General features: G+C 43.0%; 1 protein-coding gene across 1 annotated transcript in view; it reads right to left on the minus strand.

Moving 5' to 3' along the window:
* Positions 1 to 329: 329 nt before the first annotated feature.
* Positions 330 to 24,905, minus strand: part of LOC129764170 (rapamycin-insensitive companion of mTOR) — a 51,089-nt gene continuing 26,513 nt past the window's right edge. The window contains exons 2-10 of the mRNA XM_055763009.1: positions 17,129 to 18,681; positions 16,488 to 17,069; positions 13,730 to 13,938; positions 13,203 to 13,664; positions 12,535 to 13,140; positions 11,717 to 12,475; positions 6,529 to 6,611; positions 5,425 to 6,464; positions 330 to 5,354 (exon numbers count right to left, since the gene is read on the minus strand). Coding sequence (XP_055618984.1) covers positions 4,872 to 5,354; positions 5,425 to 6,464; positions 6,529 to 6,611; positions 11,717 to 12,475; positions 12,535 to 13,140; positions 13,203 to 13,664; positions 13,730 to 13,938; positions 16,488 to 17,069; positions 17,129 to 18,681 — 5,777 coding nt within the window. The 3' untranslated portion in view covers positions 330 to 4,871. The remainder of the gene's footprint in view (positions 5,355 to 5,424; positions 6,465 to 6,528; positions 6,612 to 11,716; positions 12,476 to 12,534; positions 13,141 to 13,202; positions 13,665 to 13,729; positions 13,939 to 16,487; positions 17,070 to 17,128; positions 18,682 to 24,905) is intronic.

Genomic DNA, 24,905 nt, shown 5'->3' on the forward strand with positions numbered 1-24,905 from the left:
GATGAGATGAGAAAACATCCGAAAATTTGCATACAAACTTTGAATTAAGTAACGGGAAATCAGCACGGGCCGAGGATATTTTGTTCGATGTCAAATGGGGTCGCCCTGAATATAAACTACAATTTTGGAGTTCTTTTTTGTCATCGACGAAATCAAAAGCCAGTCAGAGGGTGGTGATAATTCGGGTTCTTCTATTTCTGCATTTAGTTCTTTCAATAAAAAATGCACATAAAAATAGATAGAAAAAGGACACATCCGCATTGATCGATTCTCTTCATCAACATTCTCTGGATTCTTCAACCTTTTTTTGCAAATAAAACAATGGACAGTTCAATTTTGAAAACGCGCCATATTTATTTTTCCTCAAAAAATAGAACATACAAATTATTTTACCTACAATATTCACCCGGAAGGGGATCTACTTAGGATCAGAACTCCCGCAATCTTTCATTGTTTCCTTCATTGTCTACATCAAACTCGCAAAACTAAAACCTCGGAAACAACACTGACGACGACACTCACAAATCAATTGCCTCGAAATTTGATATCGACATCCGGAACCGGAACGCTATGAGCTAGTACCGTGTAGACGACGTAAGGAGAAGGTATTTTGGATCGTGTCAACCACCCACTCACCATCATGCACACATAAATTTTCCGTCAACATTCGTATAAATAAGCTTCGCACGTCAACTGTTCTTATATCTAACTCAGAACATTCGAGAAAGTGTTAAGTTAAACAGTACTCTCTGATTGCGTATCTACCTTTGTGTCTAGTCGTTGTTCCCCTCTCTCGAACCAAGTTGTAGATAAGGATTAAAATTATGCGATAATACTCTTATTTCCGTACACAACTGTTGTTACTCACTAAACCCCTGTGTATTCGAATAGTGATTTCTAGTATTTGTTTTTCTTTTGTTTCAATCTTCTCTCAGCCTATCCTTCCAAACAAGAACAAAGAGGACTATTAAAGCATTACATACACATGTATACATGTTATATTCTGAGATAAATTATTCATTTCTTTGAGGAAAGATGGAAAGTGAATGATTTCCCATCTTCTACATATATTCGTGGTCACTATTCCTAAGCGTTGGGGCAAAAAATATAGTGGCGTCCGATTAGAGCTGCTGCTGCTGTCTTATATGGTGGACAAAAACCGAATAAATAAGTTAAAAATATAATTATACACAAACAATCTCTGCAAAACTTACACAATAATTATACAGTACAATATATGTATATTAGGAACCTGCATTGATTTCGCGTTTCGCTTTGTATACTTCCGTTTTTTGATCATCGGTTGATTTTTCTGGGAGTGTGTGTGTGTGTGTGAGGGGGGAGGGGTCTGTCTAAGTTAGTTAGTGTTGTTGGGTACTGAGGATTGAGAGTTTTTTACGGCTGTCAATTGGTGTCAAGTGGTCCTGCCCCTCGAAATCATGTGATGAATGCGCATACTTCGTGTGCTGAGTCTACTTCAACTGAATCTCCCAAACATACTTTTATCCTCTTTGATCTTCCGTTCCGATTACAGAATCCTTAAAACGAACCCGCGTTAAAATTGATACCAGTGACAGAATTTCTTATTTAACGTTTGCATTAAAAAAAATGCATAAAGATTGCCGAATTTTCATTCACACTCACTGACGAGACTACCATCGCAGCATCAATCATAGTAACCCATGAGTCAGCTGAGAAAATTTGACAGCTCTATCAGTCGAACTCGAACCGTGATGACGAAAACAGTGAAGCTACTCCGTTCAGAAGTGTGCGCGTTCAAAGAACGGTACCCCGCCGCGTAGAAAACGGACATCGTGCGACACTTTGTGGACGCCGGATACGCCCGCTCCGGTATCTACAACATCTTGGCTCTGTTGGACAACAATCAGAGCATCGAAAGAAAGCCCGGTTCCGGACGGTCGACTGCCCTGAGCGACAACAAGCTCCAAAAGATGCTGAAGAGGAGGATCGAGAGACAAGTGGCTATACCGCTGCACGCGCTTGGCCGGTAGCTTGGTGCAACCGGCCAGACAGTGAAAAAGTACCTGACGAACATGGACATACATGTCAGGAAGCGGAAGTCCGTTCCAAGTCAAGTCGATTCTCGCGGCGAATCGCGACGTGGCGGTGGTGATGAACGACGAGACCTATTTCACCCTGGATGGCAACTACTGGCAGGGACTCCGTATTTTACTTCCCCCACGAAGGAAGTGAACTCCTAAGTGAAGTTTATTTCACACGCCAAGTTCCCCAAGAAGGTGCTGCTGTGTGTGGATTGTCATCCACAGCAGCGAATTTCAAGTCCGAAGTCCCTGCCGGAAGTTGCGTCGTTCATTAAGAAATACCGTAAGAGCGATGACGCGATTCTGGCCGGATCTGGCATCGGCCCACTACTCGAAGCGATCGTTAGAGAAGATGGAGCGGTTGAATATCGATGTGGTACCCAAGTCGGCGAGTCCGCCCAACGTCCTCCAGCTGCGTCCCATCGAGAATTTCTGGGCAAACCTGAAGCGTAAGATCTACTCCAACAATTTTGTCGCGAAAACTGAGAAGGAATTGATGGATAAAACGAAGAAAGAACTCAAAACATGCCTACACGCATGTAACAAGTAAATCAAACTATTGGAGCCCCCGCAGGCTGCATACTGATTTGTCGGCCGATAGTTTGGTCGGCTTCTTAATCAGTACGGAGAGGTATGCATGTGCGCACATTACGCCGATCCAGTTGGGTCGGTTTTTGCACCAGAAGGCTGACCTGTTGGCCAAACTATTGGTTGACAGGAAGTCTGTAGTATGCGGGGGGTCTCACAGTTGCGCCGATAGCTATCGCTCGGTCAGACGTCCAGACTATCCTTTGACTAGTCTAGACTTTTTAGGATTCGTCCAGATTTCTCCAGATATAGAAATTATCTTGGAGGAGGATAAACCACAGGTCGATTACTCAACCGATGATTTTTTGGTTTTTTGGTAGAATTGACATAGTGGTGTCTGATACTCTGGCATCACTGCTCGAAGAAGTGTGCCATGACCTAAGAGAACAGAGAATGGTCGAGAGAGAGAAAAACGGAGAGTGGATACTGATCGGGCAAATGGATAGATACGGTGTGTTGCACGCGGGGAACACACGTTGAAGTCAATTGGATTTTTTTTTCGATTTCATGTTACTATATCAGCAATTAGAGAGTTTCTGTGAATGTTGCAGCCTGTGCGGATTTATTGGTGTAATGATGATGATGTTTCTAATTATAGGGATTTTTCAAGCTCTCAGACTTTATCAGCCATTTTGGAAAACCATGAGAAAGGTCAATTAGAAAGCCTCGTTGCCGCTGATATTCGAACACTAATGTTTGCAAGAATGGGAAAAAATGAGTGTTACCGCTGTGATAAAATTAATTCAATAAATCCTTTTCCCCCATAGCAGGACCAAAACATAAACAGATGTAAACATAAATTATCTGAAGAAAACCATGTGTCTTTTCTCTCCTTCCCTTTTTTCTGAGAATATAATTTTATGACCTTGACGGAAAGTGCAAGCAAGCTATATCACTTAACCAGGGCGTTTAAAGTATAAGCATAATGCACTTGTTTATATTGAGACCCGCGCTACACGCATAGCCTAGCTGTTTTGGTAAGATCCGAAAATCCTCTGGTTATACAGAGGTTTGTCTTTGGTCCCATTTCAAGGTGCATAGTCCTTCAAAATTGTAAGGCTAGAAGTCGGACCAGGCCAAGGGAATCTACTGTAACTAACCAGTGCACTAAGAAGAGTGAAACTCTTTTCTTCCTTCCAGTATCATAGGCCTTCTTAATAGCAAGGCAACTAGAAGGAAGATGGAAAGACCGAGTATCAGCTCATCTAAGTGCGTTTATTGGTCCGCCATAGAACAGTTGATACCGCGTCGGTACTTTCAGTTTCGTCGGTTAACAAAGTCTCGCGAACCCGAACCTTCGCGCGGGGAGACTTTCTAAGGGTGGGTTTAGACTAGTGATATATTCATGTGAAGAAATATAATGAGATTTATAGAAATCGCATCAACCGTTTACACTAGCGTGAACTTTTATAATGAATGTATTCATATTTTCGGTGAATTTATTCACCTAAAGTAGAACTGCATCCAACTTTAGTGATTTCTCACCAGTGAGAAATTCACAAGCGTTGCTGAATTTATTCAAGTTATATATACCTCGAATAAGTGTATCATATTTATTCTCACCCGTTTACACCTATTTTCACGTGAATAAATCCATCTATAGCTATAGATCTCCCTAATGTAAACCCGCCATAACGCGCGTAACAATGATCCTGTAAAATCATAAAAACGGAGTGACGTAAGCCCCATTTCTACCACGATGAGACGTATAGCTGCACTCCCCTGACCCAAAACACCTTCGCGTGAACTGTATCTGCTTTACATCGAATAATTTGAGACGCGACCTCATATTATTTAACAAGGATGGCTCCAATTGCACTTTTTATTGAAAAAAAAAAACGGTGCAATACATAATTTGTTACGAACTCTCAGCGGCAACTTGCTTGAAAAATTTCATGCTTTGAGATTCAACATCACTCCCGATTTCGAGCCCCCGTAGGAACACACTTGACAGTCTCTCTATTCTTCCGTCTAGGTATATCTTTTGTATGCGTCCTCCAAATGAATATGATAGTCGTCCGAGATAAATATCCTAATGACTGAAAAACCTGTCCGCGCAACAGCTGCACACCACACCATTCCATGTGGGTGTCGAATATAATACAAATAGTTAATATCTAAAGAAGGAAAAAAATACAACTAACATAATAGAGAATTTGCATTCAAACACATATCTCTTTCGCACGCATTCCGCCGCCGCCCATTATACCTGCATCGTTCCTATTTCCTAACCATCAAAGCTGCCTCCGATTTGGAACCCTTCAGCTGCTGCTGCTGTTGCGCTCGCTGCTCACAATACAGCGTCGGAAGCTCCGGCTGTGTGGGACTCGTGAGCGCACTACTAACTGCCCGCTCCGTGGTGGATTCGAAAATTGGCCCGGTAACCCCATCACCACCAAAACCACCGGTCGGAGTTGTGGGCGAATAGTCCGTGCCTCGCGGACCACATCGATCCCGCCGGATGGGAAATTTGTTCCGGGTGCAGCTCAGATCCAGCTCCAGCGTGTGGAAGCGCGGCCGGTTCCGGTACTTGGTGTTTTGGTTCTGGCCCTGGGCGAAAGTGATGGCCGTCGTCTTGCACGAGGACGAAGAGGACGGATCGTCATCGTCGTCGTCGTGCTGCTGCTGCTGCTGCGAGGGGATCATGGTGACACCATCCGTGGCATCCGAGCCGGTAGAGTGACGATTGAGTGCCTTTTGAAGCTGAGCGGGGAAAAAAAGGATTCTGAGCCATTGAACAAAGAAAAGCGGTTCGTTTCAATATTTGAATTACCTTCTCAATCTGCCCAAGGGCAGCCTGCACCCGCAGCAGGGCTGACTCTTTCGGTGTTGAACCCATTTCGGCGATATTCTCCACACTGGTTTCGTATAGACTTGCTAAAGGAGGTGACCTCAGGTGAAGTGGTTTACCAATGGGATTGATAATGCTCCCACCATCGACTGTTGCGGGGGTAGTGGTCGGAGGTGGCGTCTTGCTACGCGTCTGCTTACTCTGCTCTACTTCTGGGGTTGAGTTCGGTTGTTTAGTGCTAGCTGCATGGTTCACTTTCGTACTGCTGTTAGTCCTAATGCTTATGTTACCACTACTGCTAATATTGTTGTTCGCTATGGTCGATTTATTTGTTTTCGTCTTTATCGGAGACGTTGCACCACCACAGGGAACGATTCCATTCACTGGCGATTCTTCGGGTGGAGGATGATCCGCCTTAGAGTTGCAGATATCTTCCAGATCCCGGTAGAACGTATCAAAGTCTAAATCAAGAAAGAGCTCCTGGAGAAACCTCCTAGAGCCCAGCCGATAGGTGCTTTTCCCCAGCAGTTGACACACTTGGGAGTACAAACAGATATCCTGGAAGGTGCTCGCATGCTTCTGCTTGAGATCGAGTAGGTGCGTTTGGCTTTGTTTGCTCCACACCGGGTTTGCCATCCGTTGAACGTGCCGCAGGATGTTCATTCGAACCCGATCGGCCTCGTCGCTGAATGAGCTTTCCGGCGAGTTTAGGAACTCACTGCGGCTGCTACTGCTTGTGACGGAGGGATTGCGTCTCCGCCGGCAGCACTGGAGACACTCCTCGTGGAGATGAGAAGCTGCGCCGTTGCTGTCGACAGATGCCGCTCTGAGGAACTTCATTCGGTCAATCGACCCGCGATCGGCATTCAGCAGGTGGTTGTTGCTGTTGGGTGTTTTGTGGTTATTCACGCTGCTTATATTTTCGCTCGCCTCCAGCTCGTCCTGTGTGAAACTGGATACGTACGTGCCGTTGGATGGTTCCACCGGGAACAGATCCAAAATATTGCGCGGGAGGCAAATTCCTGGAAAAGGTACACTCCTAATTGGTAATTTGCAACTATGAGAAACGTTTTTTGTTGTATTTACCTGCATAACAAGGTGCACGGACGTTCGCTTGAACCTGCAGTCTTTGGTGCTTCAGTCGTAGACTCTTCCGGAAATCGTCATACCTTATCGGAATGAAGAATGACAATATAAACAACAATAACACATTTTTTATCAAAGAGAGAGATAGATAGAAGAAAAAATAAAACGAATAATTTTCGACCAGGGAATGCCACACAATTGTTTTTTTTTTTGTAAAATATATCGCTTAACGTTTGTAAATTGCCGATTTTTCATGGGTTTACCTTCTCACGCACTGACGAAACTACCCATGCAGCATCAATCATAGTAACCCATGAGTCAGCAGAAAAAAAATAACAGATCTATCAGTCGTACTGTAACCATGATGGCGAAAACAGTGAAGCTACTCCGTTCAGAAGTGTGCGCGTTCAAAGAACGGTACCCCGCCGCGTCGAAAACGGACATCGTGCGGCACTTTGCGGACGGCGGATACGCCCGTTCCGACATCTACAACATCTTGGCACTATTGGACAACAATCAGAGCAGCAAGAAAGCCCGGTTTCGGACGGCCGATGACCCTGAGCAACCTGAAGCTCCAAAAGACGCTGAAGCGGAAGATCGAGGGAAAAGTGGGTACATCGCTGCGTGTGCTTGACCGGGAGGTCGGTGCAACCAGCCAAACCAGTGTGAAAGTACCTGGCGAACATGGACATATGTGTTAGGAAGCGGAAGTCCCGACCACTGGTCTCGGAGCAGTAGGCAATGACGCAGCGGCAGCGGCTGAATAAGATGGTCAAGTCGATTTTCCCGACGAATCGAGACGTGGCGGTGATGGACAACGAGACCAATCTCACCCTGGATGGCAACGACCGGCAGGGCACTTCGTATTTTACTTCCCCCACGAAGGAAGTGAGCTCCGAAGTAAAGTTCCCTTATTCCATATGGAACTATTGTATCCTAATTGTATGTTTAAAAACAAATCTACATCAGTTGAAATCATATACGCACTTAAAATCGTTAACGTCGTTAGCGTCGGTTCCCTGGGGACAGACAAACTGAATTTTCCGTTTGCAAAGAGATTACAAATTTTCGTTGGAAGATGCATCTGCGATGTAAAGTTTTTGCTTTTGTACTTAGACTTTACGTAATTAAATAATTTCTTCGAGCATGACTTGACTTCAGTTTTGACCTTGCTATTATACTCTTCGTGTGGTTCGTGTTCTTAATGGAAAAATCTTGTTCTTGAGGAATATTCTGATATTCCAGCAAATTTTGATGACTTTTGTCTATTTTTTGTTTTCATGTGCTTTTTGTTTTCTACTCTTTAAATTTATTTTTTGAGCGTTAAACCAAATAGGATATTTGCTGGTTGAATTTCTTCGTCTTCATTTGTTCGGCACAAATTCTGATGCTATGTTATGCAGAACTTCGTGAAGAACATGTACAGTTGAGTTGACATCTCTTTCGCCGTTCCATAAAGTTTGCCATTTTATGGCTTGTAACCTACATTTGATCGCTTCAAAGTTCGTCTTGTTGTATTCCGGTACTTCTTCATACTCCCAGTCAGGGCTCGGCATAGTCACAGTCAACTGAGGAAAGTCAGCTGACTATCTGACTGACTATATCCGTATTCAGTTGGAAATGACTTCTGGCTTCTTTACGCAGTTTCGACTAAACAGTCAGTCGGTCCCTTAGCCCCTTCCCCCTCTACGACTCGACTGTCTCATTTCATTCTTCCCAGTCAAATTGTCTTCATTGCATTTTGAAGTGACTTCCCCCAAAACGAATTCTCCCATGTATCACGTATGCTTGCATCGATGTTTGAGTCCAACGAGGTTTGACATACGCTACAGGTGAGCTAGATTTTTTTGTATCTTACACGATAATTACTCACACGTAAAAAAGACGGGTGGGTAATGTCGGGGACATAACCGGAGTGACGTAGGACTATACAAAGGGGACAGCTTTTGTTAAATATATATTTTAAATATATTGTTTTATTTTCTTCTCCTACGTGAATACCTACCTATCTACCTGAAAAATGGATTAGTTTACTGTTTACTCTTTATGAATATGTTGATGGTTCTGAAAAGAACCTTTGTTGTTGTGTTTTTGTTATCACTCGATATTCCCATCTTGTTCGGTTAAACCTTCCTGTTGCGTTTGCCACTCGCCATAGCTTTCACAGTTGGAAAATTTCTTCCCATCCAGCTTGTGACATATTGTTCAGTAAATTACATTTAATGCGACTTTGCCACTCACTGAAACTAATTGTTGCCTTGCCGAACCGAAGCTGCTCTGTTCTTGATGCGTGTTTTCTGATTGTCGTGAGCAGCTTTGCAAGCCAACTCGAGCACTCCGACGGCCGAAACTCTATAATCGCTGTTAGGTATACTGGTGCTCCGGCACCAATCCGTTCGGCCTAGTTACCCTTGCGGAGCAATCAATGAATGCGACCAACAGGGAACTGGAGACCTGCACGGTTCGAGTGAGACTTTGCCTTTCCCTTAACTTGTCCTCCTTTGTTACGTCCACGATGCCGATGCCGTACAACCACACGGGTGTACGGTTTGAAAGAAAATAAGATATTTTTTTGGGGTCCGCGTGTTTTATACTCTAGCGCAATTTAAGAATTGGTGAAAATCAATAAGCTCAGAACAACTGCCAAATTCACATACTCATCATATCCTGGCAAACAAATTATGAAAAAATCAATTTGTGTTTTATTATTATTTTGGATAATGTTTTAGAAAGCATTGAACTGTATTTCCTAAACTCTTTTTTGGAAGGTTTAATGGCCCTGAAAAGCACCTTGTTTTATGGAATGGTTCCAATTTAGAAAACTTAGTACTCGTGGTTTTGAAAAAAAACCATTTCGAACGTCCTCGATGCCGCCTTGTTCTGGATTTGCCATCAAAGCAGTTTGTATAAAGAACAAACTTTTTTCTTCTGCTACTTGATGCCGTTTTGCGATTGCGTTTGCCACTCGCCATTCGCTGCAACTGCCTGTTGTCTTGATGTCCACCGAACCGAATGTGTTCTGTTCCGAATGCGGGTTTTCTTATCGTCGCGAGCAGCTTTGCCAGCTAACTCGATCACTTCGGCGGCCGAAACTATATAACGCCGGCTAGGTGGACTGGTGCACTGGTACTAACGCGCTCGGCCTAGCTACCCTTGCGGGGAACTCCAGATCAACACGGTTCGAGCGGGATTTTGCCTTTCCCTTCACTTTTCCTCCTTTACCATGTCCAGACATGGCTGCTTGGGTTGGTTTGTTGATGTGTTGTGATGCGAACCGATGTGGTGTACGGTTTGAATGAGAATGATCGTTACGGAAGGAAGGAAGGTATTGTATTATAGAGACTTTAAACTTTTGCAGTTCATTCGTCTCTAGCCTTTAGAAAGGCCCTTTGAAAACTCTACTCTACTCTACTCCAGCGCTACCACCTCCGCCCTCTTGCCTTGAGAAAGGCACTCGATCCCTCGCCGTCCAGCTCGTCCAGCAACGATGTTGTCCAGTCGGTGTCCACACAAAGAATGATCGTTACGGCAGCGGAGCGGGGATTTTTAAGCTGACTGGCTGGCTCGAGAATTACGCATGTGTGAGACTGCGACCAATGTTTCGTTCATTTTTTCTTTTTCCTTTCCAATCGTGCTTCGTTCTATTTCGCTGCTGCTCTGGTTGCCCGTTTTGGTCGGTACGATTTGAGGAGCACAAAATGAACCAATCAAAAATGGGCACATAGTGCATTTTGACAATGCTTGATATTTCACAATTATTCAATTATTTATCTCAAGAAAAATGAAATGGTATTCGTTATGATAGATGCGTAGATATATTTCCTATCAATTGATGCAAAAACCTTTGCGATCTATTGAGAAATGCTCGAGTTATAAGCGTTCCAAATCTTGCATTTTTTCCTACTTGTTCAGTGCCTAGATTTCCATTTCACCCCCTTTATCTTCCGGTTAGACGTAGGCCTTCGTCAAAAAAGCGTGCAGTGTGTGTGATATTTTGCACGGTGTTTACTAATTCTAACACTAGGACCTTTATAGCATACCTGATAAGTGTATAGTTCCGTTGGTTTGAGTTCACGATGGATAGTCAATAAACCGTCCATTAATGGGGTAACTACTTTTTTGCATCAGAAATCAAATTTTCGTTCCTCTTTATATGGACGTAAAAATAAGATTGCGTACGCGGGTAACAATTTCGTTCCTAGGCGGGTGGAAATGTGGATTGAAGTCAGTTGAATGAAGAGGCAGATTTGTAATCATTAGTCGCATCAGTTAGAATAACCACTGACTGGGCTAGTTAATCATTCATCCTCGCTAGTCAATTCATTTTCTAGTTTAACGTAAATACTACATTGGTTTCTTCGAGAGCGTGGTTCAAAGGTTTGGACGTAAGTCGTGACTTCAGCCGTGTAATGAGTAAACTTATGTCCAACCACTACTCGCTAGATGTGCTCCACAGAATCAATTTTGTTCAAAGCAATGTCTGTCGATGTGGAAACGGTTACGATGACATCGATCACGCAGCTTGGCAATGTACGAATAACTACGCATCCATAGAGTACCTTTTGAATGCCCTTAGTGCCCAAGGAAGACAACCCTATGTTCCTGTTAGAGACGTGTTGGGAACTCGCGACATCTGCTATATGCAGTTGATCTATATGTTTGTGAAACGGGCTAGTATAAGAATTTAATGTAATGAATTTAATGTGTTTTTTTCTTTTTCGTTATTAGTTTGTTTGTCTTGTCCCCTCATCTCACCATCACCCACCCTCGACAGATAGTCGAACACCAGGTACTATCCCTGGTCATTATGCCCGATGCTACAGTGCGTGCGGCAACTCTCGGTTGAGACAACGATACCTCATATCCATATCCCTAACCTGACCCGTCACACAAAAATTATTGCCCCTCTAACCTCGAGTAAACCGCGAGTAATCGGTCGAAACCTACTAAACATAGATTTAAGTTGAAATTCTGTATAAACAAATCATGAATTAGTGGCTCCACAAAGCTCATGCGATTGAGCCTTACAAATAAATGAATTGGAAAAATAATACTACATTGGTCCATTTCGAAAATCATGCGAGATTTCATTTTTTTAAAGAAGGTAAATAAGATTTTTTCATCACGTTACCAACCCCTTGCGGTTGGTAACAACTGACTTAGAGCTACAGATACAAGTTTCACTCACCCCATCATCGCATTGAAGCTACAGTTCCGATCCAGGCTGCGCACCTTCAGCTTCCGGTTCTGCTCGGAAATCGATCGGGACGCACGCAGCCGAAACTTCGAGATGGTCGAGGTCGACGAGGAGGACGTCACGCTAGCCATCGCATCGTCCATCATCTCAGCCAGCTCGTCCGCGGCGGATTCCGACAGCATTGGGCGACAGCGACGCCGCAATATTCGCAACGTGTGGTACCCGTGGAGGTCCTGGGCCGACATCTGGTTCGACTCGCGCAACGGCAACCCGGTCAGCGATATGCGACGATATTTTTCCTCCGCGGACGAGGTCTTCTTCAGCTCGATCAGATTCGAGCTGCTCGGGATGGGAGACAGTTGGCTCTGCTGCATCATGTCCGACTGGAAGCGACCACCGAAAATGGACTCGTAACTGCTCACGCCGGATGTGTTGGAATCCGAGGTGCCGGAATTGTAGCGCGTCCGCGGGGGATGCTGCAGGAAGGTATTGCTTTGATGCGACAGTGCACTCACCAGGTTGATTCCGTCCGTTGTTTTCGATTCGGACAACGATCGTTTGTGTTTTTGGAAGGCGGGAGTACGACTGGCAGCGAGAACTGACTCCGGGAGTGTTCTCGAGCGAGATGTTATGTTAGAGGAGAGGGCGGTGCCGCCGCCAGGGGCGCAATCACTTTGGTCCTCACCGACAGAAGTGCTTTCCATGCGGGATATAATCAATCGCTGCTCGTCGGCCTCATCCTCCAAGATGCTGCAAATAAAAATTGAATAATTAGCACAAGATGGGAATTGGAATTACCCTGAACTTACTTTCCGTTGACTCCCGGCAGTGCCGGGTAGTTATACGGCGCTAGTTCGTAGTTTTGTCGCACTGGGGTGTTGAATGGCTTTGGACACCACTCTTCCGGCTCGTACACCGGCCAGCTAGTGTTCCTATCGTGCCGCACTGAAACCCAATCGAGCTTCGCCATAATATCCGCTCCCAGCTGGGTGGTAGCTACAAGGCACAGACAATTGAGCGCCGTCGAACGGACCGAAAACACCTCGGCATGCTTCGTCAAATGCACGAACCGCTCGTAGATCTTGAAGGGCGATTCGCCCAGATAGGCTACCCCATCTTTGCTGGTGCTGAAGTGTCCCAGTGCCCACATTGCGGCCTTCAGCTCCAACACTTCCCGATCGTTTTCACATTTCGCTCGCACCAGTGTCTCGACCAGACTGTGAATATCGCCGTGGACTTGCAGGTTGGACATCCCCTGGTTGGTCTGCACTAGCTGACCGTACAAATGCGGCAGCATGTTTGGAGGCGATACGCCTGTTCGTTGGGCACAGTGGCGTCGACTGTACGTCCCGTCCTCCGTTTTGGTGTGTTGCGTGAGGTGAGCGTGGATATCCGCCTCGATCAGCAGAACGTATCTGAAGTTAAAATGACACCCGTGTTACTTAAAATCACAATCAAGAGATTCTCTGCAACATACCTTTTGTTGTAGCTGCTAACCCACAGTTCGATCTCCTTCTTGATCCTCGCCTCCGGATGGTTCAACCCGCGTGGGATCGAGTAGAACTTCATCATGACTAGCTTCCCGTGATCCCCTGTCCGGCCAAAGTTGGGCCACACGTTGACTAGTTCCTCCAGGTACACCCGCTCGTAACAGGCCTCCTCGAGGATTTCAAGCGCTGCGAGCTGCACGCACCGAGCCTGGCTCTCGTCGACAAGCTTCAGCAGCAGCGGAACGCCCCACACCTCGAAGTTGGGCAGTCGGGCGCGCAGCAAAACCCGCAGAAACTGTGTTGCGTACAGTCGAAACTTTGCCGAGGGATGCTTGAGCAGTGCCCGTGCTAGGATTCGTCGTGGTTCACCATCCAGGGTGTAGTCCAGTCCGGAAACGATCAGCTTCACGTAACACATGTGGTTGGTCTTCGTCACGATGGTCGTTAATCTGTGTGATTAAGAAGAGCACGAGAATAAAATGATTTTGCACCGCTAACGATGGATGGCTCTTACTCTTTGAAGACATCGGTGTTGGTGAGCACACTAAGACCCTTCTCCGTTCGACACATGCGCCCGATAAGCAGGAAGTACTGCTGGCTCATCGTGCTGGTCATGTGCTCCGGGCTGAACAGACACTCGTGGGCAGATTTCTTCGCGTGAATTGCCATCAGCTGCCGGCTGATGTCGGTGAACAGGTCGGTCAGGAGACGTATGCATTCGAGCTGTTTGGGGCGGAACGAAAAATGGAGGGGGGGGGGAGTTACTGTATCATTGATAGGTCGAACCAAAATTATTGGACATGCATTCAAACATTTGAAAATTGAAGATAGCTCCAATTAGAAATTGGAAAACTATTGTAATAAAGCTTCAAGCATTTAGAATCCGGAATCACAAAACCAGTTGTATTTCTGGTTGATGGAAGGTACAAAAAAAAATTTATATTAAAAATGCATATAACAAATTTTTATTAAAATATCGAGTTTGGCAGTCGCACGAACTCCGGGTGTGAATCGCTATGCAGTTTAGCGATAATTTGATTCCGAAAGTTCTGCGAGACGAATGGTCGGATGGCTTCAGTAGAAAGGTTACGGTAGATAGAGAATAATGTCTTCAGTTTCATCAGTTTTCTGCTGTGTTGCTAAGGCATCGAAATCGATAACATGTCTCGTACTCGGTTCTCCTCGCCGGGTGCGTGTCGAATATCCGTTGTATTTTCGCTGATGGTGCTGAGGTACCGTTGCTAGGTCAGACTTGCTCTCTCTGGACGTTGTTGGAAAGCAGTGATGAGGGGCTTGTGGTGTGAGGATAGCCTCACCTTACTTGGTTTTGGTTTGATGCCATCCTGAGTGATGAGATGGCCGAGGAATTCAACCTTTGTTTGCCCGATTTGGAACTTACCAACGTTGATGGTGAAATCATTATCACGTAGCCGGATGAATACTGTACGCAGGTGCTGCTTGTGCTGCGTAGTATCGTCGGATACCACGCTGAGATCGTCAACATACGGGAAGATAAAGTTGAGGTCGCCCAAAATATCGTGCAGGTGTCGCTGCAGCTCCTGACCGGCATTCCGAAGTCCGAACGTCATATACTTGAATTCGAACAGCCCAAAAAGAGTTGTGATGACGGTTTTCGGTATGTACTCGGGTGTGACGGGGATCTGATGATATGCTCGCAGGGGATCTATGCAGGAGAAAATTTTCTTAACGTGCAAGATGTTAGAGAAATCTTGACTGTGCGGTACATGGTAGCGTGATTGCAATGAGTCATTTATGGTCACTGCATGGTCGCCAGGTTCCGTTTTACTTCTTAAGCAAGTGCCCAGCAGCTTTTCGAGGGCTGGAATATCCCTTGATCCATCAAAAACCGAAATTCAGCTTGTCAATCGGCAGTCTCCGGGGGCGTCAGACAACTAGATTATATATGGTTATGATATGGTGAATGGTCTTGGTGGGTCGTCGGTTCTGATTGAGCAAAGTGATGTCTTGGAATTCCTTCAGGATGTCGGCGAAGGGCGAGTTTTCGATAGCGGAGAATATGAAATGTTTTGATATTTCGCCATATCAAAGAGACTGCATTGTTTGAAAGAAGAAACATTGCCAATGTCGAATAGTCACGACAGCCTCGAGTAGATTGGTGCGGAAGCTCACGCAGTTTCAGTACATCATTGATTTTCATACCGTTAGGTGAAGAGAGTTTGTGTACTGAATCGCACGTAAAGGTTTTTTTTTATCCAAAGTATATTTTTTTTATTAAGGCTCATATGGCGTAAAAGTTGTTGATTTTATACGTTATACGATACAAAACTTCATCGGACGTTTCTGCAGGCACTTCTCTTCTACACATTTTCGAGTCCATCGTCTTACTTGTGACGAGAATCTTGGTTTTCTACCCACAGCTGCAAATCCCTTACCAAATCAAGAACCCTTAGAGGCGAATGAACTGAAAAGTTTAAACCCTCTTAAAGCCAAAAAGAAGAAGAAGAAGAATCAAGAACACCCTGACAAATTAATCAGCCAAAACGAGCCTCACTTTGCTGTGAACGTCTTCGCTAGCAGTGTCTTATAGATTTTCAGGTCTGGGAGCTGTCCAAAATCCACTTTCACGTACGTTTAGTCATCCACCAGCATGCATCCTCCGTACTTCGTCAAAACCTTGTTGTACAATTTACGAGCGCGTCTTTTGGTCATCAAATTTTGCTGCAGCGTCTTGCAGGTACAGAAATTACGATAAATTTCTCACATATAGTTTTCCGGATGGTACTTTGGTTAGAGTTGTGTCCACTTTCAGTGATTTCGTGATTTTAGTATTTGACCACACCGGATTTTTAAAGCAGGTGTTCAAAATCAAATTTCTTCTCTCGGCATCCATCCTACACAACTTATTCTGAACAAAAGGGATCAACTGAAATTTTCACTGTCGAGAAATATTGTTTTTCAAACAATTTGCAGTCAAAAGATTTAAGATACGCCTACTACGACCGCCAGTATAAAATGAATTGGGATTCCGAATTCTAATTGATTCAAATCTTAAGTGAATAGATAAAATGATCGCGTGCATCCCTATTCTTCAAGCCATATCGTAGAGATTGTGCAAAAAATGCAAACTTTATCAATTAATTCAATAAATTTTATCAAATAATCGCAGTTTCGTTCTTTTCTTCTTTGCTCATTTTATAGAGGCTTTAAACTTAAATGTCATTCGCCTCTGAAGTCTCTGAGCGGTCCGCAATGGGTTAAAAACCGAAATTCCGAGATCATTCACAACTCACCTCCTGGCTCTGCTGCATCCAATCAATCAGTTCCAACGCCGCCGTCACGTATGCCGGCAGCTTGCTATTGCTGGTGTTTCCGCTGAGTTCCTGGTGCGAAAACCGATTGTTGCTCGGCTTAAAATACTCGATGATCCGCTTGATGAACCGCGTGTTCTGATCGTCCAGCTTGCTGCCCAGACTGTCCGAGCGGAAGATCGTTATCACAATGTCCCAGTCCCACATGCTCGCGTCCTTATTGAGCAGCACATTCGAGTCCTTAATCAGTCGTTCGTTTTCTTTGAGATGGTCGAAAAAGTGCAGGAAGCGAGTCCGCTTCAAACTGGATCGTTTGCTGCTCCCACTTGTGGCCGATTTTCCCACACCGCCGCCCCCGCCCATACTACTGATGGCGCTGTCGTCCAGCGATGATCCGTTCGGCAGGGGTAGACTACCGGTGAAGAGATAGCCCAGACGACCGCTGATGCCACCACCACCGCTCGAACTCCCGGTCGAACCAACGGAATCGTGACGGGTTCGTTTAACGCCGGAGTTGCTGCTGTCGACGGTGGCATACTTGGTGGCCGGCAGTGGAACTGCTTCCTGCAAGGTTAGAAACATGAATCAAACCAAAATGGTATTTAACAATTGAAAATGCTTACCTGCGAACTGAGTTCCCGCTTGAACATTCTGGTGTTTATCAGTTCACCGTTCTGAATGATGCAATCGAGGAAGAGCGAACAGGCTGCTGGTCGATTCTGAAGCATTTGATGGAACTGATGGAGCGAGGCAATCGCTGCCTTTGCCTGATGATTTCCTTCGGTCGCCTTCGCGATCAGCGTGGGCAGAGTTGCGCAAGGAGAAGAGCTGCAGATTTCCGCCGGAAGCAGCTGATGTACTTGATGGAGAATTTTCCCCAGAAGAATAGTCGCGCGAATCGAAATGAAGGTGTCACTGGAAACGATAACTTCGACCAGCGCGTTGAGGAGTCCATTCTCGATGAAACAGTAAAGTAGCAGTGCGAGGTGTATGTCGGCGATGTTTGGCACCCGACTGGCAAGAGATGGCAGCACAGCTGTACCTTCCGCTGCGACGAATCCCTCGTTCAGGCGCCACGAATCCTGATATTCGGCCGGATCGACAACGGAAAGGGCAACCGAATATTCATCGGTCCAAACGGGCTGCGGAAGACCGAGCAGTTCGTAGAGGAAATCTAGAACAGCTTTGCGAACTTCGAGTTGATTGAGATAGAGCACATCGATGATGGCCTTCAGACCGGAGGGATTCGTTGGATTGCAGAATTCGATTGTTCCAGCCCAGCTGCGAAGGACAGAGAGCAGCGCCAGACGACTACAGGTAAATCGGAGATCTCTTGCGTCCTTGTTCTTGTCCATGATTCCCAGCCGATAGGTGAAATCACAGTACGGAGCGGCTAAACAGTCCAACCTAACTCCCGCGATTTGTCGAGTTTTTGGCCATTCTAGAAAGTGGAGTAAAACTCCGCACAGGCTTTCCGCTATCCGCGGACTGTGACATTCCAGCACGTTCCTGGTAATCGCACTGACGCCTCCACACACAATCAGTAGCTTCGGGTTGAGGACACCAAATTCGCACAGCGTTGCCAAGCAAGCACGCAGCATCCGATCGCTGCGGTCAACCCGCACCGCTCGATCCTCTGTGCCACCTTCGCCCAGCGATACCAAACATCGCACCACCGCCGGGCAAACCAGCTCGGGAGCTATCACCAGCTGCTTACGGATAAGTTTCAGCGCCTGCACTCGCTCTTCTTCGTTCTTCAGCAACACATCGAAACTCCGGCAAATCAAATGTCCCAGCTGCAGTTCGTTGAGCATCCTCACGTCCCCAGGAACCATCAGCAGATGCCGTACCGCTCTTAGCGCCCCGGCTCGGATCTGGGTCGATTGATGCACAAGCGAAGCACTAACAACGTACAGCCACTCTTCAACGGTGAAGCTCAGTGCAACATCTCGCTGCAGCAGCAGTCTCCGCTGGGGACTACCGATCAGCAGCGTGCAGCTGCCAATCTCATGTTCCTTCTTCCAGCGTTCGATCAGCTTCACCAGCCCGTTCAACAGGCTGAGTCGTTTGGTATCGTTCGTTGCGCGAACGCTGAGCGAAGCGTAGATATCGTGGGCGTTCTCCCGGGTGCCTTTGGCTGGGTCCAGACGGTAGCAGTCCTTGTCCGGGGCACGAGCTGGAATGGAGGGGGAATTTATGAAATAAAAGTAAAGCTCAAAGAAATGTTGCTCGACGAAATTGGATACCGCCGCTGAAAATTTAGGATATTTTAAAGGCCGATGCTGAAAGAGACTGGAATAATCGAACAAACAAAGCTAAAACCTAAATTACGAACGTATGGCCAAACATCAATTATTCGTAGATTTCAATCTTTATTTATTCATATTTATAACATAGATCAATGACTTATCTTTTGCCTTCGCGAAGAATTCCCCAGTTAAAAACATTAAAAAAAAATTTTGTTAAAGGGAAATTATGTTAACCCCATATCGACTACGTGGAACAATAATTCGTTTGGGAGGTCAGACCTATCTATCGACGACTATCTTACGGGCTTGATACAGCGCGGGGTTCATCGATTATGGAAAAGTGTACGACCTCAGATATTGAAGATCTATGAACACTACTGATTTCGTCTTCCTGAGCAAGTATAATTCCAGAAATGAAATTTGCCACCGATGGATTCATTTATATATATTTTTTTGCATTTCACAGTTTTTGAAAATTTTTATTTTTTATGTTTTTTACCTGTTTCCCCATTTGTTTTTATTTCACGTTTTTTAATTGTTGAAAAATTTATTTTTTTGAAATCTAACCATCTTTTAATTTTTCCATTTTCTCTATTCTCAACTCTTCGATTTTTGATTTTTATAACTCCTTTTGACGTAGGATTACTTTCGGGAACATATTAGGGTACAAAATAAAAATCGAAAATCGAGCACATCGTGAAAATTGTCCAATTTCAGTCATTTCATAATGGATTGATGCAATATTTGTGTCAATCAGTTTCGGTACTTCATAACAATTTTTTATATTAAAGAGAATATATGGCCTGAAACTAACTATCGAACAATTGAAAAATCTCAACCCCTATCCCAACGGAAATACCCAAATTGGTCGAATTGACGACTCGTGCGGCGGGTCACTAACAGAGACATCAAAACCAAACTGCCTGGGGGAAATCGGTATTGCAAAAACATAAAAGTAGGGGAAACTTTTGTTCCTACCGAAATGTATTCCCTAACAGAGATATCAAAACCAAGGTGCCCGGGGGAAATCGGCATCGCAAAGATATGCAAGTCAGGGGTATTTTTATATTGCAAGTGAGGTGAGTGATACGATTAATTCTAGCAAATAAAATTTAAATTTGTGTAACTTTAATGTTCGTTGCTTCGTGAAATTTCATATCAGTGACCGATCGTGTATTGTGAAAAATTTAGCACAAGTGTAAGCGTCAAATTGTATTATTGCAGTTGTGTTAAAAATGACTTGAAATATGGAACGATTTATGTCAATTTTCATAAATAAAAATCAAGGTGTGTTCCCGCTCGAGAACGGGTCGTTTGATTTAAGCTGTCTGTTTCGTTATGTTCATTTTCACCCAAGGAAAGTTTATGCGGTTAGAAAAATTGAAAAAGTGAAGAAATATTAGAAAAAATGATTTCGTCTATGCTCTACATTTAGTATTAGTTGTTGTTAGTCCAATTAAAATCCGCATTGGGTTGAATAAACACACAGAAAGTAAAAATTATATAAGAAATTTACCTTTTCCATTTCAAATATGTTTTCTCTATATTAAAGTAACATGTTTTTACTGATGAGAAAAATTGATAATTGTGTTCGGTATTGGTAATTATCTTATATTACATTAGTGAGTTTTTTTCTTTATTTCATCCATACATAACCCAGGAGGCATCTAGTCTAGGATCACAGAGGGCGGTTTTCATCATATCTCGTTCCACTTTGGTATCTTTTATCTGATACGCACCATCCAACGACTGTTTATCATACTTCTGTCATCGTCACTCGGTAAACACTGGTGGAGTGAACAAACAATTCCTAACAACCAAACAAAACGGCCCTTTTCAGGGCCACCAAATTCTTCAAACATATCTAAAATCAACAGATAGTCTAACGGAATCCTAGGTCAACTATGCGGTCGTGTCTCGGACACAACCCTCACGTGACTATTTTGGAATTTTCGAATTTCTCTATTTCGGAAAGTTGATATTCTTTCTGAAATTTTTAATTACAAATTCATCATTTTTTTCATAATTTTCTTGACATTTTATTATTTCAATTATAAATTTAGATTTTTTCAATTACTTGTATCAATTGACTATTTTTCAATTTGATTTTTTAACTCTTCAATTTTGAAAAATAGGAATATGAGTTCATTATTTTTGAACTCTTAAATCATTCGCTTCCACGATTAATTCTTCTAATTTTATTTTTCCAATTTCCACATTTCCCAATACAGGTCGGGCTCGATTATATACAGACTCGATTTTATGTGCTTCGATTATATACAGTTTGAAAAAAAAGGCGAATTTTTTAGAGGCGAATGAACGGAAAAGTTTAAACCCTCTTAAAGCCAAAAAAGAAGAAGAAATATTTTTCTATATTTCAAATATGACTTATTTCACGAAAAACAACTCTGTAGTTGTTGAAATTCCAACATATGCATAGAAGGATTTTTTCATCAAATATGATCCTTTCTATTCAAAAAAACGAAAAATATATAATTAAAAACCGATTAAAAAAAATTGTTTTGACCCGATTATATACAGAATTCGATTATATACAGTGAAAATAAATTCGAAACTGTATATTATCGAGTCCGCCCTATATTACTATTTTCGATTGAAATTATTTTTTTTTTAATTTTTGGATGTATTAATTTTAAAATTTTTCGTTTTTTTTTTGCTTTCAGTTTTTCAATATTTAACAATACTTTAAAATTTTATCAACGTTTTCTATTTTCAAAATGCTTCAATTTTTCCATTTTTTAGTTTGCGAATTTTTCTGATTTGGGAATACGCAATTTTTGATTTCTCAAATCATATTTTCCTCACTTTCTTTTGAAATTCTTGATATCACATTTTTAAAACTATTCAACCCTTCAAATTATTAAATTTTCAAATTTCAAAATATGTAGTTTTTGAGTTTCCTAAATTGTGGATTTTCAATATTTAAATTGTTCAATATTTTTTTGGATGAAATAGAAAATAAATAGAAAAAAATCGCTTTGAGTTTCAGTTTTATTTCATCAACAGCAACGTCCAGAACGGGGGTCTCCGTAGCCACATTGGTTGCGCGTTCGCTTAGTAAGCGATCGATCGTGAGTTCAAAACTCAGGGCCCTCATTGACCATCTTTGTGTTGTTACAGAATAGCTACGTCCACGCAACAATCATCAGCGATGGAGATCGATCCACGGTCGAAATAAGATCGATTCATCCATACAACTGCTCTGCTCTGCAAGACACATCGGGCTGCTGTTCTATAAATAACTCAACAATGATCAATCAACTGTCTCCGTTGTCCGGTGGTCTAACTGGATAATGGAAGAACAGAAATAATACTCTTACGCCTAAATGGCTACTGTGTAAATGTACGATATGCAATAGTATAGAAGGAACACAGGCGAATGGCAACTGTGTAATGTAATGTGCTATTATTATAGATATGATAACCATGTGACATGTACACGATTAAAATTCGGCTCTGTTACAGCTAAAATGCTAATGAGCCTTAAATAAATAAATGGGATAAAAAAAAACGTCCAGAACAGTGACCGGGTGAAATGAGAAAGAAATCGATGGGCCTGATCACGAACGCTTTCACGTCACTTACACTTCACTTACTTCGCCTGATTCTCGAATACACTTCACGGTGGAAACGAAATAAACGGCACGCCATTGAACTACGTTTTACGAGTTAGTGAAGTGTCGAAGATAATGATGAGTTTTCAGGCAGAATGAACACTTTTCAAATAAAAAATCATTAATGAAAATTAACCTCTTCTTATCAAACTGTGATGTAATAATCTCATACAAAAATTTAATCTGAAGATAATTTGATTTTATTATGATAAATTTAGTGGGAAACTAATCACGCATCCTGATGTCGACACCGTACTGTTGTCATCGCGAATGCGTTTCATACCGTTTCCACCGTGAAGTGTATTCGTAGTGTATTCGAGAATCAGGCCCTTAATCTTTTTGTATCTATCATCATTGTCACGTGTCAAAATAAACTCCGTGAAGTGAAAGAGTTCATTCCCGTTTATAAGAGAGATGTCAGCTGCATAGTTTCGGGCGTTTGAACGTTCTGTCGGTTGCATAATTTCGGACGTTTAAACGTTATGTAGGTAAAATTAATAAGTGTATGAGATAATATTCCATTCAATTGAACGTATGTTTTAGAATGACAAGTTTGCGGTTATTCCTCGATGATTCGGTATTTCAATGCCAACTATTCGGACTCATTCAATGAATCATTTGCTTGGTGCGTTAGTTGGCTGAATCAAACGCTGGTTCAAAGATTAGGAGGAATACTTGGCTGCTCTTGAATAATGTAGTTGTTGAACGTATGAGAATGTAATTTTATTTCCTCTTTCTACAGGGTTTTCCAACTTTAAATTCCGAAAGTAAATTGAAATAAAACACACTTAGAATTCGAATTTCGATGAAACTTTTATTTCAAATTAAAGTTTGGTTTATGCCATTATGTGTGAAATACAACATCATTCAAATGTCCACCTAGGGCTTCCTCGCACACCTTGATCCGGAACAGGTAATTTTCGATTACTTTTCGGCACATATGGGGCGGTATCTCGGTCATAACTTCACGAATGTTGTTTTTCAAATGTTCAAGAGTTTGCGGAGAGTTGGCATAGACACGGTCTTTCACATAACCCCACAAAAAAAAAGTCTAGCGAGTTCAAATCGCATGATCTGGACGGCCAATTGGCATCACCAAAACGCGAAATTATGCGTCCCTCAAATTTCGTTCGCAATATGGCCATGGTGATATCTTCAATTTTTGAAAAAAAAATCGGTTAACAAGCGGCCATAGCGCTCACCATTCACAGTTACCGTCTCGCCGTCCTCATTTTCAAAGAAATACGGCCCGATGACTCCACCAGACCATAATGCGCACCAAACAGTGACTTTTGGCGGATGCAATGGCCTCTCAACAATCACGTGTGGATTTTCTGAGCCCCATGTACGGAAATTTTGGGTGTTCACATAGCCACCGAGCTCGAAATGTGCCTCATCGCTGCAGAAAATTTGATGCGAAAATTCAGCATTTTACTGCTGTTGTTCGTTCACCCAATCGACGTATGCCCGACGCATTCCATCGTCACCACGCTCTAATTTTTGTACCAGTTGGACTTTATATGGATGTAGGTGCAAGTCCAAAATGCAAAATTCGCCACTATGATGTGTTTGACAAGCCCAATTGCTGAGCACGCCGTGGAATCGAAACATTCGGGTCATCCTCCACACTGGCAGCAACAGCAGCAATATTTTCGGCCGAACGCACATTACGATGATGCACATGTTTCACAATATCCGCTACGGATCCAGTTTGTTCGAATTTACGCCCTACATTAGCGATTGTGTGCTCTGTAGGCCGTCCATGACGACCAAAATCCGTCCGTAATGCTCGAAAAACATTTGCCGGTTTTTCATCATTTTTATAGTATAATTTAACAAAATTAACACGTTGTGCGATGCTAAAACGATCCATATTGTAAAATGGCAGACATTCAACTAACGATATGACGCTTTGGTTGACAGCTATGTCAAACGGTTGTCAGCGCAGGGCTGTATACTTTCGGAAGCCCGAAATGGAAAACCCTGTATAAGTTACTCTAGAGATAAAGCATGACTATCATGAGTTTAATAATCGATATCTCGCATAGTCTTGTACTCAGCTCTGTTTTACTCGTTTGAATAGTGCGAAGTATTTAGTATAGGTCAACGGTCAAATCATTTTTTAAGAACCGTTTCTACAATTTTGATGAATAATAATATCTTCTATATCTCAGAATAAACCCGAATTTATCCATGTCATGATCAGTATAATCTGAGCTACTCCCATATGGAATTCTGAACTTTAATCCTTATATCCTTCCCATTCTCGGTTAATTTGATATACGGGACATGAGGTTTGATATAATTATTTAAACAGAAACTGGTCAGTAGCGTCGGTCAGAAGCATAATTTTCATATGGAACATCTGATGAGTTTCAAGGAATTTGCCAAAAGCAGAAAATGATTCAGATTTTCTTTAGACGGATATCAAAATTATGGAAAAAGAACTAGAGAATAATTTAAAAATTATTAATTTAAAAGCTTTGCTATGATAGATTCTTTTTTATTTGAAACTT

The sequence above is a fragment of the Toxorhynchites rutilus genome, chromosome 1 (assembly GCF_029784135.1).
Source record: "Toxorhynchites rutilus septentrionalis strain SRP chromosome 1, ASM2978413v1, whole genome shotgun sequence".
In the NCBI taxonomy this organism is placed as follows: domain Eukaryota; kingdom Metazoa; phylum Arthropoda; class Insecta; order Diptera; family Culicidae; genus Toxorhynchites; species Toxorhynchites rutilus.